At 38.3% G+C, this 18,169-nt stretch overlaps 3 protein-coding genes across 3 annotated transcripts; 2 read left to right on the forward strand and 1 right to left on the reverse strand.

Annotated features, from left to right (window-relative positions):
- Positions 1-3,194: 3,194 nt before the first annotated feature.
- On the forward strand, positions 3,195-4,881 carry CBG23226 (the record flags this gene model as incomplete). Its single annotated transcript, XM_002636493.1, has 5 exons — positions 3,195-3,264; positions 3,316-3,386; positions 3,601-3,698; positions 4,379-4,661; positions 4,819-4,881. 5 exons carry the CDS (start codon positions 3,195-3,197, stop codon positions 4,879-4,881), a joined length of 585 nt encoding a protein of 194 aa, XP_002636539.1.
- A 5,382-nt stretch (positions 4,882-10,263) lies between these two features.
- Positions 10,264-13,084, forward strand: CBG23225 (the record flags this gene model as incomplete). Its single annotated transcript, XM_045237514.1, has 5 exons — positions 10,264-10,922; positions 11,228-12,118; positions 12,166-12,465; positions 12,514-12,846; positions 12,892-13,084. The coding sequence occupies 5 exons, from the start codon at positions 10,264-10,266 to the stop codon at positions 13,082-13,084; spliced, it is 2,376 nt and encodes a 791-aa protein (XP_045097810.1).
- A 950-nt stretch (positions 13,085-14,034) lies between these two features.
- CBG23223 lies at positions 14,035-15,592 on the reverse strand (the record flags this gene model as incomplete). The annotated part of the gene is made up of 7 exons (XM_002636491.2): positions 14,035-14,317; positions 14,359-14,450; positions 14,637-14,919; positions 14,964-15,079; positions 15,121-15,229; positions 15,278-15,400; positions 15,519-15,592. 7 exons carry the CDS (start codon positions 15,590-15,592, stop codon positions 14,035-14,037), a joined length of 1,080 nt encoding a protein of 359 aa, XP_002636537.2.
- Between the last annotated feature and the right edge of the window lie 2,577 nt (positions 15,593-18,169).

Consider the following 18,169-nt stretch of genomic DNA (forward strand, 5'->3'; position numbering starts at 1 on the left):
GGAAATAAATAAATTTATTTGCGTATCTGCATAGTAATTTTGTGTATTTATTTCCCATTTTTATTGCAAATTTATATCGTGCATAACCCCATAAACGTTGGGCGAAAAAATCACGCGTTGAAACTCGTTGATTGAAAACAAATAGGTGAATCCACGTCCACTTTGAAATTTTTAAATTTCTTCTGGCCTAAAAGTTAGTTTTGACCCGTTGCCTTGGACCCAAGTGCGGGCCCAGACATTTTCAAAAACTATTCATCAGTTTTCGAGATTCATCAAAAGTTTTTTTAAGTACCCAATAACTGTTGTGAAGTCTTAAATCGTGGAGTCGAATAGCTGTTCTGTTTCTTTGTAACAATAATGAATTTATTTGAGCAACATGTTATAATAATAATAAAGATGTGAAAGTCTATCTTCATACGATCGGAAGGGCATATTACAACTTGGAAAACTTGTCTAGAGAAGTAACGAAGGGGGGATTCTAATTTATTGGCAAGTGTGGAGTTGGAAGGGTCAAAAAGCTCACAACCATACTCGATAATGGGTCATAAGTGTGACATAAGTGTCAAATAGGCGAGAATATAAGGCAGGGTAGTGATGGGAGAGTCGTTGACACGGTAAACGGTGTGAGGCAGACATGAGCGGAATTCCTTATTCCTTATTCCTTATTCCTTATTCCCGGTGTTTTTTCTATTCCTTATTCCTTCTTCCGGATTTTAAATTTTTCATTCCTTATTCCTTATTCCTTCTTCCGAGTTTTTTAATTGTTATTCCTTATTCCTTATTCCTGATTTTTTTGTTATTTCTCTTCAAAACTTTAAAACTTTTTCAATCAAAAATCAGAAAAAATTCTCAAAACTGGGAAAAAATTTGAACGCTCTAAATTGCCGCGTAACATTTTGTTCAGCGGAGCACCTTTGCACCGTTTTTTGAAAATTTTTAAGACCCCGCAAATTCCGGGGAAAAAAATCGGGGAAAAAAACCGGGGAAAGTGGGCGGCGTCGAGAAAAACCGTGCGGCGAAACCGTGCCAGGGTTGCAATTTAGGCTCCGCCCCCTCATGACCGTGTCCAAATGTGCAGAAAAACCCTGCGGCAAAACCGTACCAGGGTTGCATTTTAGGCTCCGCCCCCGACTCCGCCCACTTTTCCCCGATTTTTTTTCCACGGTTTTTTCTTTCCCCGGAATTTGCGGGGTCTCAAATTTTTTTTTTGGAAATCTTGGAAAAGTTATGCGTTTTTCTCAGTGTTTTTTTCGAAATAAATTTGGTTTTTACAATTACTAAATACTTCAGAAAAAATGTCTAAAAAATGGAGCAAGTTTGACGAATTCTCTTCAGAAGAGAAAACGAGGCAACTTGTCAAGAATATGACGCGAAAATTATTTGGACAAAAACGAGTGGAACGAATTCTGCTTCTTATCATTTGAGCAGATATCATCCAAAATTAAATGAAAAGGTTTTTTTTGTCAATTTAAAAATGTGAAATTGGGAAATTTCAGATGAAAAATGATGCAATTGGCGAGAAAAAACGGAAAGATGAAATTGAGTTAGCATCGCGAAAACTTTCGTTCCTTATTCCTTATTCCTTATTCCGGGTGTTTTTTTCTATGCCTTCTTCCTTATTCCTTATTCCGGATTTTTAAATTGTTATTGCTTATTCCTTATTCCTTATTCCTGATTTTCAAAATTTTTATTCCGCTCATGTCTGGTGTGAGAGTTGCATTTCCCAGTGCATGACGTGTGATGACCTGGAAGTTCGATGAGAACAACCAGTTCACGGGTAGATGTTGGAAGTAGACTAAGAGATGTGTAGGATGGAGAAGACAACTTGGATAACTACGATAAGTGAATTGTTTATAGAAAGGGACCTGAAATAGACTAAAAAGACAGCTATGGAAACTAAATATGTTTTATTGAATTTTGGAGAAAGCGTACAGGGTGTGTCTGCCGCGTTAAAACTCCAGATGTGACTGCTTGAATTATGGGACACCTCTTACATTGTAAAGGGGATTATATGATGAGAAGAGAAGGGTAGTTCTGCTTTCTAAACATCACAAGAGGAAGAGAGTAAAAATATAAGATCTGCGTAGTACGAGTCCTCTGCTATGACGACGGACTCGTTGGGGGCTTTTCCACGGTGGATCGGTCCCATATGCGTTAAAAGAATCTGCAATAATCTGCGAAGAAACAAAATCTGTTCCGAGACAGAACTCGCACCAATTTTTGCAAAGGAAAGTGAAGTTATGAGTCTGCCTTCCGACAAGAAATTCCAACTAAAAGGGCCTAAAATTATGCAGCAAGTGCGCTCCTTTTCGACCGACGAGGGAGTGTGGCGGCGACGGAGAGCGGGAAGAGAAACGGCGCGTCGGCGCGAAATACGAAAACAAGAAGTTGAGCTTGACGGGAGAATCTGTAATTAAAATATAAAACAAGATAATGGAAAACTGGGAAGGCTGTCTTTTTTTCGACTAGATTAAGCTTCCAGATTTGACACCAGTTTTCAAAAATTTCTATACTTTTCTGTAGTTCTACTGGATTTGAACCCATGACCTTGAGGTCATCGGCAAAGGCTGAGACATGTACATTCTTTGGAAAAAGGCCAAGCAAATCGTTTAATATACAACAAGAAAAGGAATGGGCATTGTATTAATTTGCAATTGTAAAATTGAGTTCTCCGAGAAGTATCGACTGATCTGGAAACCGTTGCGGCCATGACAAGAGATTTCTAGTTTATCAAGGATCTCATGAATTAGTTTTGTAGAAGGCTATTAAAGATGGAGGCCTCATTCACTCAAAATTACAGAAAATGATACTCAGAACACACTACATCTGGAAATTATGAATAGTTTTTCCTCAACTTCCCATAGCCTTTGAATGAATGCTTCTTCTTTCCGACTCCACAATGTCTCATGATTTTCCAAGTTAACATAATCAATTCGGAACATCTTTCACGTCATCACCATCTTCTGTAAGAAGCCGTAGTGAATGATAAACATGGCGGAAGAGGTTGAAGAAAGGGAAGAAAAACCAGTTCGTGACCGATGGCAAGCCCTCGTCTTTTTCGTCGTCTTTACATTGGAAAACCTCACTTTCTGATCAGTTTTTAGCGCCACGCGCACTTTGCAACTTTTTCCATCGAACTCGGAACTCTTCTCATACTTGCTCATTCGTATCCTAGAATTTTAAAATGAATTCAGATGATCGTAACTTCTCGGTTGTTATGCGCGGTGATATTTCTCACCTTTGTAATTGCCAGATACGAAGACAGTGAGTCATCTTTTCTGTTAATTTTTCACCAGACTATAAATTAATTTTTAGAATATGATAGGTCTAAAATGCCATGGGATCTGAGACCTATCGATCGATTCATCGGATTATGGTCCTTGACGGTAACAGTTTCTCTTACTTTTTCCCAATCAACCAATTCAACTTCCCTGTCTCTTCTTCTCTCTTATCAATCTCTATCGTTCTATCATCACTTTTTTTGGTTTTTTTTAAACATTCCAACCATCAAATAGTACGTTTCTGTCATCTGTGAAAGCATTGAATACTGTGTCTTTTGTTCTTGTGAGTTTGATAGGAACAATGACAAAATGATCACAGGGGTCGAATGGACGTCAAAGAGACTTGCCACCTCCATCACAAATCGATTACGCCATCAATCCCATTCCGAAGTTTGGAGCCAGAGCTGTCAACATTACGTGAGTTTTGTAGATTTTGTACGTTACATCTTAGTTCTGAAATTTAATACAGAAGCAATATCCTGAGTTTTAGCTTTTTTAAAGTATCAAAACATTTCCTTGAATAGAAGCCCATCCAAGCTGTCAACTTTGAGTTCAGTTGTTTCGATTCCCATAAAAGATGGCATACATTTTTCAACTGATACATTATTTGTCATATTATCACTGATATTTTATCACTTGACAAATTTTTGATATCTCTCATAGGAACCGAGATACTTGAGCTTAAAGTTAAAAGTTTGGGAGCTCCTCTATCACAGGTTTCACGTTATTTTACTTCTCGGATTTTAAAAAAGGGCAAGATCATAAGTTTTAGCCTATTAGAGTATCAAAACTACCATATTTCCTTCAATAGAAGCCCACCCAATCCGAAAACTTTGAGCTCAATTATATCGATTCCTGTAACAGATATCAAAAACTTGTCAATTAATAAATTATTTGCCACAATATCAAAAATGTTTCGTCAGTTGACAACTTTTTCATATATTTGACAGAAACCGAGATAAATTGACTCAAAGTTAAAAGTTAGGGCGCGCTTCTAATATAGGTTCTACGGTACCTCCATTTTAATTGAACGAGACAACTAACGTCAGCGAAAAATGATTTTATACACTTCATGAGCTTTTACTTTAAATTTCCAGCCACACCTACTTCGACAGGAACAGCGTCGTCCGTCATGACTACGGATTCATGCCAGTAAAAAACGCAACTAGAAGAGATCCACGTGTCCATGTCGCCTATTTGACCACTTCTTCACAAGGATGGTCCATGATGGAGCAGGGACAGGTGAAAGAAGGAAAGATGACGTTCCATTTGAAACAATTCATGAGAAGAAGTTTCGATGTTGGAAACAATAACAATTTGGAGATCAGAGAATTCGAGAGACAATTGGAACTTCCCGATTACAACACTATGATTATGAAGGTGAGTGAAAAACCAGTATACTGGAAATTTGTTTTGGACAAGAATTTCAACTATCCCGAAAATTTGTGATCAATCATTTCCTCAGCTCTCTTTCCCATAAGCCTCTCTCTATCAGAGCATCCAATTTATTTTCAAATACAACATTCTTCAATTTCAGATCCGTGCTGAAACCGCCTACGACACCGAATCCTATACTGCTACTTACAAAAGAGTCTACTGATTCTCATTCCCATCCCCGTTTTCCATCCGTTTTCCTTTTCCTCTTTTTAGCTGCGTTGTAATAAATCCATCTCTATATACGCGGTCGTTTAATTCTAATTGGACACCTCCCTCTATTGGACAGTTTAGGTTTGTTGGAACGGGACGACAGAAAAAAAAAAACTAAACGATCGGAAACGACGCATGTGATACGGGAGAAAAAAAACTGACACCCCTTACTCCTTTTTTCTGATTTTCCATTCCATCCATATCAGTCTTCACCAAAACTACTTAACATTTTATTGGGCCGTTTGTCATCAAACTTTTCCTGTGCCTCGTTTTTTCTTACTTTTTTTGCGACCACCGACAACCGAACAGCTGTTGTTTCTGTTGATTTCATCTGAAAGACAACAAGATGCAAAAGAGAAAAGATGAAGAAGAAGAAAACCAAAAGAATACTAGATCCTAAATGTTGTACATATATCCGATTACTTTGAAGGAGACCTCTAAAGTCTAGATGTTCGAAATTCCGGTTGCTCTTTTTCCAAGGCATGGAAGATTTTACGTAGCGATTTGAGAAGAGAGATGACGTCCACATTCTGTCATTTTTGCACCCTGGTCCAGGATTCTGGACACTGGGGACTATTGAGTAAGTGTAGAGAGCTTCCAGGGTATACTTTTTCTCAAAATTCGGAAAAAATTGTTTCCTTCTATCACTGATTTTTAAATATCTTTTTGTTCTAAACAATGATTTCAATTTTCGATCTTTTAATTCAATTTTGAGCAATTGAGATTTGAGGATATGATTCCTCTCGTTTTGTTTATCTCTCGAATCTTTTTTTCCTACAATAATAATATGTGATCGAAAATGTCAAACTTCGATGATCGGTTTTCCATTATATTTGATTCGTATCAATTTTGTGATACCGTATCGTTTCCAATAGAAGGTGTTACTTTTCTCACTTTTCCAACGCCTTCTTTATCTTCTCCTTCTAAACAGTAGGTGTTGGTAACAACTACTTCTTTTTTCTATTTCTTTCTTCTCCATCATATTCATATATTCTTATATTCTTCTTCTCGTTTTCCATCTCAAACGTCAGCAAGTGTGTGAAGATGTAGAACACATTGAGGGGAGAAGAATTGGGCACACCCAAGAGGCGTGCAAAACGAAAAGAAGACGATGATGATTGCCAGTTGATTAATTAAATGACGGCAGCATCAGAAGATGGTCTCGACCGCAACAAGTCATGGACCCTTTTTTCAATCCTCCGAGAACACCTCGTTTTCTATTGTGTCAAATCTACTAATCTCTCTCACTTGTTTGTTGAATCGTGTCCAGTGGGTATGGACGGTGAAAGGGAAATAAGACGATGATTTTTAGATAATGAGAGAACAGAAAGTTCGCCGCTAATTGGTTCCCTGTGTATCGGTTTTTCTAGTTTAATCACCGACAATTTTATAAAAAGGAGAGTCCGACCATAATTTTTAATAAATTGAAATGATTGTAAAGTTATGTATTTTCATTCAACGTTGAAAGTGAACATTTTGCTTAAAAAGGTAGGGACGAAAATTTGAATTCCCGGGCGATGAGAAACCTAGGCCACGGCAGAGCCTTATTTTGAAATGGCTGAGAGTGGATTTTTATGTCTTTTTTTTCGAGATAAAATCTGAAAAAATCTGAAAGAAAATTTATATATAAAGAGACGGCCAGCCGCCGTGCCATAGATTTCTAACTGCGCGGGAACTCAAATCATCGTCCCTATTCGTCTTTTTTTTGAATTCTCAACTGTGTTATAGGGGGCTTGGGATTTTTTTTGATTTTCTCCTAATAAAATTGAGAAAATTCGTCGATTTCCAAACATTTTGATGCATTAAATTCTTTAGTTGGAGTCCCCTTTAAAATATTCAGAACATTCGAAATGAACTACTTTCTATGTAAATGGTTTTTTTATGACGAACGAGCATTTTTGGAGTCCTTCCGATATCCAGGCGTTCTCTCCGTTTTAAACTACTTCCTCCACCATTCATTTGTGCACTTTTCAACGGTCACTTTTTTCTTCTTCTATATAGCCGCTCACATCCATAAATCCCAACGAAACCCAATACGAAATAGTATAGTATAGTCCTTCCTTTGAAATTCTTACCAAAAATTCCTAAATTCTTCTTTCTTCTCCGCGCCCACAATTTTCGATTGTGGTCCCTGATTCTTCAATGTTTGCACACATAGAGCAGTAGCTCTTTTGAAATACGATCCGCCAAATTTGTTCAGGACACCCCTTTCCTCGTCTCCTGGTTCCATTTTATTCCGGCCTCTCTCTCTCTCTCTCTCTCTCTCTCTCTGAATTTTCTACAATTCTCAAATTGGTCCTATTTGCTGTACACTTTGTATGTTCCGTTGTCCTCTTCAGACCTTTCAACCAAACGGGAAACTTTTTTTGATATTTTCAAAGAATGGAACTGAATAAGAGAAGAAGTAGGAGGAGGTGGGCGTCATTTTTAAAGAAATGGGAGTCAAAGAAAAAGTGAAGCTTTCAAAATGTTTTCTAGAAAGAACTTTAAAAATTATGAAATAGTGTGAAATAGTTTGACTGGAAATTCCTAAAATACCACAGCTGATTCAAAATACCACAGCATGATCAATGACTGAAATTGTTTTGACCGGAACTTTCGATGATAAAAATGTTCGACTTGTGGTTCTCTATTCCATTCCCACTAATAGTTTCCGAGAATATCCTAGGATCTATAAAAAGTACAAGATATCACTGCACACACAGAATTCCACTGTTTATTTGTGTTTTGAGCTTCTCCCGTAGCTAATCAGACATCTATTTTTTTTACCATTTCCTTTGCCATTCCTCTCTTCTCCTCACCTTTAAACCCCATGAGGAGCCATCACACAGTTCGTGATCGGTTCTTCAATTATTTGCATATTCATCGGGTGGCGCAAGAGGAACGCTCCCGGGGAATGGCGGAATACAAGACAGGCGGCGGCATAATGAAAAGCCACAGAAATGGATGAGAGGAGGACACTGTGCTCTTCTCTGTTTCTCCCACGCTATGCGCGCGAAAGACAACAAAATGCAAACATTTGGACAAAAAGTAGGAGGAGAAAAATGAGGAGTCGGTGGCGATGATCACATCACAGCTGATGAAACTTTTTTCGTCCAGAAAGAAGCGCGCCTTCTGTTTCTTCGTGCTCCTCGTTTTCATGAATCTCATTCCATCTGGCGCCCCGTATAACTTTTTTGGATCTTCTTCTTCACTATTTGAAACATTTGAGCCCCTTCTCTTTTCTCATCTGTTTCTCTCTTCGTTGTGCAGTAACTTCGCACTAACCTATTTCTCTATTTGAACAGACTTAGTCATTTTTATTTCTAATCCAAAACTCTCTAGGCGACAGGTGCATCATTTAACCCTCTCCTACTTTAAATACTGTCGTTTTGAATCCAATTTTAAAAGACATTCCATCAATATTCGAATATTCTTTTTCCAATCCCATTCATTTTTTAATTGGAGTCGTTAACATAAGTAATTCAAAGTACAAATCGAAGTACTGTAAAAATTTGAATGGAGGATAGCACCGCCCCTCTTTTCCTAATATTTCATTCATTTGGTTCCTACTTCCACAGACAACTCGATCTCTTTCCACACCTGCTTGTTTCCTTTAGAACGTCTTCGCCATCAATTCAGTTGTATATGTTATCATAGAATTGCCACCTGGCATTGAAGGCGTAGTTCCAAATCAAAACATACAAAGCACTGTAGAATGTATCAAAACATCTGGTGTAACCTTCATCAATGGATCATTTTTCGAAAGAATTCGCCCACTTTTTCCATCTCTCTCACAAATCAAATATTCTTGTAAATGTGTTCTTCAAGATATTTCATCTTTCGAAATCTCAATTTCCGAAATATTTCCGCCAGATCGGCGCCAAATAATTGTGAAACAGAACACTAATGGAGCATCGTCGAGAGAGCTCACTGACCATTCCATACCGTCCGTTTCTTTCGCTCCTGTGCGCACAAATAGAAAAAACAAGAGACAGATAGTTGCTTCATCTCCGCGCGTTGATTCTGGTGTGGCCGCGGAAAAAAGAACAGGGAATCACATTCCTCAACAATATCCCTCTGTGTTAAATTTATTTGCTGAAAAAACATTGATACATGCTGATATTTCATCTAATCGGTCTTCTTTTTGTAATGACATCGTGAAGTTAGCTGTTACTGATAATTTCTAGACCTTTTCATTTCATAAGAGATCTTTTGTAAGTTTCAAATTATCAGCTGGTGAAGTCAAGAGTGTAAACATTACGGATATGGTGAAAAAAACTTTATGACGTGAAGTGCAGGAGGATGGGCTTTTGCTCTTTTTTCACTTGAAGTAAAGTGCTTTTGAAAACTCCTACTCTTCTATATAACTACTCTATACTTTGGAATCATAAGAACTGTATCCTTTTTTTCTGGATAGCCGATTATTTCTGTAAAAATAGGTTTCCGTGAAATAGCTCGAATTTCTATTGTATTCTGGTTATAGACTATTACCGACTATGATTTTGGTAAAAATAGGAGTTGTGGACCATGGCCAAAGATCCCACAACGAGAACTACCGTAACCGAAAAAAATGTTTATTTTTTCCATTTATTTTCTTGATTTCTGTACATTTTCAGTCATTTTTTTTTCACTTTAAAAACTTTCGATATTCCGCCTTTGCGGGGAAAAACAACAGAAAAAAAATACGAAAATCAGTTAAAAAACGAGAAAATAAGACTTGTAACTAAAATTATTTTTAGGTTACGGTAGTTGTCGTCGCGAGACCTCCGGATATGGCCACCAGCGTTTCTTTTCCACAACTCTGATTTTTTAGCAGAATAGTGATACTTTCTTGAGATACCGTAATCTCTTTCCGTTTACGTTCATCTCAATGTCCTCTCAATTTCATCACTATGTAACCAATTGCACTTTCTATTTGATACCCAACCCCTTTTCTGTGAACTTTACCATTTTCAAATTGGTCTTCCTCGATCAAACACACCCCTCTCTCCCTCTACCTCGTTCACTTTCGGCTCTTCACCTTCATCTTCCCGTTTTTTTTGTTTCTTTTTCCTTTCATCCACAACCGTCACAAGTCGCAGTCCGTTTTTCTTTTTACCTCATTCTTAATCAAATAGAACTGTAGCACTAGTTTCGTACTTTTCAATTTCTCATGCGTGACACCTTATCGTTGATAAAACAATTCGGAAAGAAAATAAGAGGAAATTGAGATGCTACCTGATGATGAGAACATTGCTTCTTGACACAACAAACACTACAAACAGACTGTCTCCTCAATTCTCGCGTTCCCTATATCTTTCTGTTTGCTCGGTTATTATTTGGAGGCGGCGTGAAACCGAATTGAATACTGAATATGAGAAGCATGAACAAATACGCTGGCCATCATTCCATGATCCGTCGTTTTTCACCCATCTCTTATCAATTCTACCGTTCTTCTAAAAACTTCCTTTTTTCAGCCGCAAATGATCAGATGAGGAAGCGGCAATTATTTATTCCGATACTCATATGCTTTCTCATTTTTATCATAATCTATCTGCTTGGGTCATATGGATTGAATCTGCTTCAAGATTATGAGAGAAGTGAAGAAGAAAAAGTGAGAGGTAAGTCAAAAAACCGAATTTCCAGATTGTTTGCCAAGGTCACACTTTCAGAGTGGCAACACAAGCATCAACCCAAACAAGACGATGACGTAGAACCTCTAGATTACGTTCCAAGAACTACACGACTTCCAGAGATAAAAGAAGACAACTCAGAAGAGGACATTGAATGGATCACAGCTTCTACAAGGAAAGTACCAGTTGTCATCACAGAGGAACCTTCAACAACCACAGACACAACTACTGAGTTTGTCACTGAAGAAATCACTGAATCCACTACTGAGTACATTACTGAACCCACTACTACCACTAGCACCTCATCTAGCACAACCACTACAACTGCAACTACTTCTACAACCAGCACGACTGTTGCACCTACCACCACACGGATTCGAACATGGACGTTCCCAACCAGGTTCGTGAATGAAAAGAGAACACTTGTCTTGATGATGGAACTTTTGCAATATACCGAAAACACTAATAAAATGCCACCTTACACACTTTGAGTCAAAATATCTTGGTTCCTGTAAAAGATATCAAAATGTTGTGTAATGACAAAATGGTTTTGATATTATAATTAACATTTTTTTAGTTGACCACCTTTTGATATCTCTCATAGAAACTGAGATAATAAAGCCCATCGTTGAAATATAGTGTGGCCTTCTATCAGAGTGCTTACGGTAGTCAGTTGCTCAAACATTCCTTATTGATTCGTTTCAGACGCCCACCAATATATGATCCAGATCGTCATCGTTATGGTCAAGATAGAGTGAACCACCATCAACACCATCAACACCATCATCACCATCACAAAACTACAACCACGCCAGCTACTACAACATCTCCAACAACTACAACAATTGGACCATCGACCACAACTACCCGGATTCGAGTAACAACTCCAAGATATTACGCATCTTCCTATCCATCAGTTCCTTCGTCGTCTTCCAACTCTATTTATGATCGAATAACCATTCCTTCAATCCCTGCAACATCAAGCTACCGGAACCCCTACATCCACAAGATCGAGGTGACATCTTCTACTTATCGTACTCCAAATGTTCAACCAACGACTAGTACTCATCGGCAACATCATCATCACCACCACCAACACAACCGTACCCACATTGATATTCATTCTCACCACCGTCATCATATTCCTTATCCACAATTTCCATACCCACATTTCCCAAATATCCTGTATCCAACAAGTACCACAACGGAGAAGACTACAACAACTCAAACAACTGAGGCTCCAACAACTACTGAACCAGAAACAACCACCACAGTTGTAGAAACCACGACTTCAAGGAGACATCACCATGGAAGTCATCACGGACATCATCAGGGTCATCACCATCACAGTTCTACAGCTCGTCCAACTTCCACAACAACAAGAGAATCAGAATTGGATCGATGGGGATTTGTGGAATCAGTTGAAGATCTGAGTTACGAGGAAGAGAAGTCGTCTACACCACTACCAACAACAACAACGACGACATTTACAACCACACCAACTACTCCTGCACCGGTACGGGTTCTTCTGGAGAGACCAGGCGTTCCACGTCATAGACAACCCGAACCAGCTCAACCACCAATCAAGAGAGTCGAGTGAGTTCATACTACGAACATTTTTTATTCTTATTATTTTTTTCCAGGCGAGATGTAACCATTGTCACTGGATTCCTTGATATTGGTCGTGGAGAGTGGGACGTTTACCGAAGACCGCTGGAAACTTATCATCAATTCATGGAGACACTTCTCACTCTTCAAAACAATTTTGTAGTGTTCACAGATGATTCGACATATGATTTTGTAGTCAAAACAAGAACAAAACTAGGTTTGATGGAAAAAACAAAGATCCACAAAATCACATTGAATGATTTGCCATTGTATGGGTATATCAATGAAGCAAGGAAAATTATCAGTGATGAGTTAAAGAACGAAACCTTCTACAGGTAAATTGTCCAATCAACATAAGAAAGGCAAAATTTCGAATTTTTCAGAACTGTTGCTGATCTTGACATGCGAACACATCCGGAATCGATCAGCGCCGAGTACAATATTGTTGTCAACTCAAAAACTCACTTTCTTCACAATGTCACAATGGAGAATCCATTCAATTCGGAGCACTTTGTATGGTTTGATGCGGGGTACGGACATGCCAATGAGAACCATTTCCCATACAATTACTACTGGCGTCCTGCCCTTCCTGATGGAAAAATTTCGCTGATTAAAGTGACACCGGAATTTGATGGTCTGAGTGATTACGATTTGTCAAGACTGTATAGGAAAAATGTAGCTTTATTGAGTGGAGGATTTATTTCAGGAGACAAACAGTAAGTTTTTAGAAAGTTAAGGTATAATCTGAAAATGTTTTCCAGCTCTATCGGTCAATTGCATTCTATCATTCATCGCAAATTCATCCAATTAATTTATCAAAACCGAATTGACGATGATCAGACTCTTCTCACCCTCGCTGTCAACTCCTTCCCTCAACTCTTCCACGTAATCCGCGGTGATTGGTTCGACGCGTTCCGGTTGTTTGCATCTGATCCAGAAGTTCAACTAGGATGATTCATTGTATCCATTTTCATTTGTACTTGTTTTTCTAACATGACCATATTCATCTTCTACACAAAATTTCACTTTCACAACCTTTCCATTCTCTTTTCGTCATTTCCCTGTTTTTTCTCTCTCATCCATCAAATGGGTCCTCCTTACTTCATAACGATAATCATTTCATTTTCTTAGCTGATCAATTGTCTGATTTTGTCTAATCATTTACTTTTGTAATATGTTTCAAGCAACTCAATAAAGAATTCTTTATTACAGGCTCTGGATCAAAACTTATAAAAATTACAAAACGACAAATTTAATGAAATCGTTAGGTTACTGATGCCTTCCGGGGAGTGCGTAAAAAAAGCTCTAAAAGAACCGTCAACGTTGAACTCGAATATCTCGGTTCCTGTAGAATATATGAAAAAAATTATCAACTGACAGAACGTTTATCACAATGGCCAATGACAAATTTTTTGTCAGTTGACCACTTTTTGATATCATTTACAGGAACCGAGATAAGTTGGCTCAAAGTTGACGCTGTGCTGTGGCGTTATATTAGAGGAAATACGGTAGCATGGCTTTGAGAAATAAAAAAAAAGGGCAGACTTCTAGGAAATAAAGGGAAGCTTGTTAGGAGTAGGTAGAGTTAGATAGAAGTAGATGGTCTAGACAATGATCATTCTCTAATTTGAAATCTTAATTTTGAGCATCATCTTCTTCGTCATGTTGCTCTCTCGCATTGTGTAGTCGCCTTCTCCGCGCGAAGGAAGCAACAGAAATCAGGAAAATACCTATTGGATATCTGAACTATTATCGTGGACAGCGTATACAAATCACTTTAACACTCACATAACATAGAAGTACGAATAATTACCGATTGAGCAACATCCGATTTCGCAGCACTCCTCATCCGAATGACAACCGAACACAATCTGTCTCGGGCGGGATCCATCGTTGAAAACTACCTACGAACGAGAAAAAAACATGTCTTGGAATACGATTTTTTGTTGTTGGCTCACATGTTCAATCTCATCGTAGCGTCTGTAGAGTTTAAACAGGCAAACTTTGGTTCTGTTCTCATGTTGTTCATAGAAGTCATCGAAAGAATAGTGGATTGAGTTATACAGAATTGTAGCGTCGTGATTGATGTAGAACACATCCGTCTGGTTGTTGTAGTTGAAGTGTTTTTCGATTACGTCTGTTTTACGGAGAAACTCAGTTAGAGATCTGAATTCCACGTACCCAGATCTGAAAATGATGAAAATGAGCAAGCTTTGATAGGCACTCACCTTGAACGATCGCAGCAGCTTGCTGCTGATTGACCATTTCTCAGGAAGTTCAACAAAAGGATAAATATGAAATGCAATGCCATCAGCTCACCCTTAAAAACAGGTCAATCGAAAAAAGGGTATAGTTTAAATAGATATTTTAAGCGAAATACAAAGCTTCAAAGACAAGGAATTAAAAAAAATCACTTTAATCTTTCTCTTTATGACAAACTTGCTCAGGTTAAAACAGAATAAAAAATAATAATTTAATTGGTATCAGTGTTCTCGGAATCCTCTACCGCATTCACAACAATCCGTGGAATTGTGTTGCTCGTGCTCGGGCCAGCTTCTTCATACGGACTTCCGTTCGGATACAATTCCTCGTACGCTGGCGGTGCTTCTCTGATGGCGAGCTCTTGGAGAACGTAGCTCTCCACTGTTCGTTCTGCAGCGGCTCTACGGCATGGATAGTGGCGTCTGACATTCGGAGGAGACCGGAATTCTCCTCTTTGGTCGTTCGACCGGAGTGTTAACTGGGCGCAGAATATGACAGCCATGAAAGCAATTCCAGTGTAGAGCAAACTGAAAATTGTACTTCAATACTTTAATACATCTGTGTTCCTCACATCAGAATGCCGATTTGTATGAGACTGTTCAGACAGCATCCCAATTCGCAACACTCTTGATACCAATTGCAGCCAAATGTGATGTTTGAAGGGCGATGAGTGACGTTATACTTGATCTGAACGGATATATTTTCTCAACAAGTTGCCGTTGTCTCACCTTCCGTAATTCTTTATTATGATAAGCAATGTGATAATTGCAGACAGTGAAGTGGGATTCATTAGCAGTGAAGTATTCATTGTCCCAGTAGTAGTGATTCTCGGCAAAACTAGAATTAGAAGAAGCGAAGTTATGACTTATTAGAAGGATGTCTTACGAAATGGGTTCAGAAGGCTCGTTAATGACAGCTCCGAAATCAGCCGAGATGTTGAGGTAAACAGAGGAATAGGATGGAGAGAGAAGTGTAATGCCGAATGAAATGGCGGAGACGTGATTAATTCTGGAATGAGAACAAAGAACTCGAGAAATGTGAAGTTAGAATACAACTTCTGATGAAGAAGAACTAGGTATGTGTAAGTATTATCAGCTTTGGAAGTTTCAAATAAACTCCGACTTACTTTGAATCCGGACAGTTGCATGGAGAGTTTTCTCCATTGACAGTAAGAACCGCTCCGAAAAGCAGCAGCAGCATTTTCGGAATCAGAAAAGAGGAAGAGTTTTTTCAACTTCAGGAACACTCAAAGAATCGAAACGACTCCCCATCCCCGGCAGTTGGAAATTTATGCGAAGTGCACATACGGAAGACACACGAAAAAGAGCCAAATGGGGAGACGCAGGAGACGAACCCAACGAATAAATCTCTCTTTTCCTTTTAGACAAGACGAGGACTCTTCGTAGAGGCGTCTTTAAAAAAAAGGAGGTAAGTGTGACGATGGATTTGATTCATTTGAGAAGAAGCTGAGAGAATGGGACGGATGGTTGAGTAGGAATTGAGCCAATTAAATAAAATGTTAATGTATAGTATAATGTCAAATATTCGCAAAAAAAATGAACGGGAAGGGTATTGGGTTATTCTGAGGAAATGGAAAAATGGGAATTATGGGGTGGGCGGAGATTGACAAAAAAAACTGACGGCTCAGTGAGTGGAGAATAGGGAACCAAAAAAGAAAGGCGGAAATTGAAAGGAGCCGTTCAAGACTACGCTAGTCCTGTTCTCTCATGAAAGAACACGATGAAGATTAAAATATGGAGGGTGGAGCACATTCACACGGACTGATAAAACCTGGTATACCTTTAGAAGTAAGTATCTCAGAAGCATGAAATTTGTTGGGAATAGAATTTTACATTCGATTTAAATCTTCTGAAATTTTCAAAGCGATTCTTCAAGTCTAGGTATTGTTATGATTGTCCAAAGTTAAACGGCTTAATGTTTGCATGCCGTTGTGATTTTCATGAGATGAAGCAACTTTGACAATCTATACCTCAGTGCAAAGCTGATCAAAAAAATCGAAATTTGTCTGAATTTTTCGAACTTTGTGATTTCAAATTTGAGCTCACAATCCGTAAAACGTTTTGTTCAAATGTTACGCTAGCACAAACTCGAGTATCGGTAATTATACGCCATCCTGTAAAAAGATGGACAGTCGTTTCAAAAATAGTTGCAGATGTAAGGAAAAGAAAACGTTTTGCTGCTCATTTCAAATATAATTGATCTTGACTAGTTTCAAAGAGGCTCATGAATGTCTTGTTATGGGGTTATTCACCTCATTACAAATTCCTTCAATTAGTTTCACATTGTGTTTTTTTCTGATTTTATTATGCGAGAAATCAAGCTTCAATTGGAAGAAACGATGTAAGATGGTTCGAGCTCTATCGGAGCAACTGTTTCTGAGCACCCTTTCACAAAAATCTCACAGCCTCTACTACTGCTCCCTCGAGTTGTATATCTTTCCGATTGATACAGATATTAATGAATCATAAAACAGAAAATATGATAACAAGAAAAGCAGCATCGATATCCGGTATACTCATTGTTTTCAGATGTGTCTAACAAAGATGAGTCAGTTCATTAACTTCCTCTGCTATCTCGGGGGTCGCCGGCAACTTCTGGTCGAAGGTTGGTCAGATTCCGGATAAGACCGCCATTAAAGCCGACCAAACTCCTACAAACGTATCATAAGGTTCAGACCTAGTAATATCTCAAATTTCAACTTCAATTCAAAATCTGACTATGACCCGCTCGACAGCCGTTTTTGAGCAAGTTCCGTCCAGAACCTGGCCAAGCCGACAGTAACAAGCCTACAAAAGAGTAGCATAGATTTTACGTCGACCAATATTATTTTCCTAAAACCAAGGAAGATTGTTTAGTACTCCAAAGGTAAAAAAGGTAAAAATAGAACCGATTATCTCAATCCGATTCTAACATTATTTTCCCCCAAGAGGCATTTTATTACCTTCCCAAAAGACATCATATCCTCCCAGACAATTTTCTTCGGATTATTATTTCTCTGTTTAAAAAATTAGAACTTTTCCTAAAATTTCTTTGATTTAAGTCTCATGTTTTCAGTTTTTGAAAAAAAATTTCAAAAGATAATACACCAACATTGTGAGTGAGATATTCAAATAATCGGATTCGGATTCATACCGCTACTCGAATCAAAAGTAGTCTTCCAATTCTCGACGAGAAACTACCATAGTCCTTAGGAGTTACCCAAACATTCGTCTTCACACTCAATCATTCCCTGGTTTTCCCACCTCCACACCACAACACACATATTGACCTCCCACCCATTAGATCTTGATCTTGGGCATCTTGTACATAACCATCTGGCTGGCCTCCCTTTGTTCTTTTACCCATTAATCAGTATCTACGTTTTTGTCGTCTACTCATTTATCGTTTCTCTTTCTCTCGATATTCTTTCGATCGTTGACTCTCAAATTTGCATATATCGTAAAACCTGTAATAGAAGGGCCCCCAGCTGTCAAGTTTGACGTGAGTTATCGAAATTACTCTGCAAGATATTAAAAATGTTTCAACTCACAAACCACTTCTGAAATTATGGTAAACAGTTTATCAGTTGACAACTTTCTTATATTTTTGACAGGAAAAGAGAGAAATCAGCTGGAAGTTAAGGGGCTCTTCTACTACAGGTCTGACGGTATTGTGATTGATTTTCAGAATTACTTGGTTCCCTTCCGCTACTTCAAAAAAGATTCTCTACATTGTACCCCATTTTTAACACGTATTGCTTTACAGAACTCTAGGCTC

Source organism: Caenorhabditis briggsae (genome assembly GCF_000004555.2).
Source record: "Caenorhabditis briggsae complete genome, chrV, whole genome shotgun sequence".
In the NCBI taxonomy this organism is placed as follows: Eukaryota; Metazoa; Nematoda; class Chromadorea; order Rhabditida; family Rhabditidae; genus Caenorhabditis; species Caenorhabditis briggsae.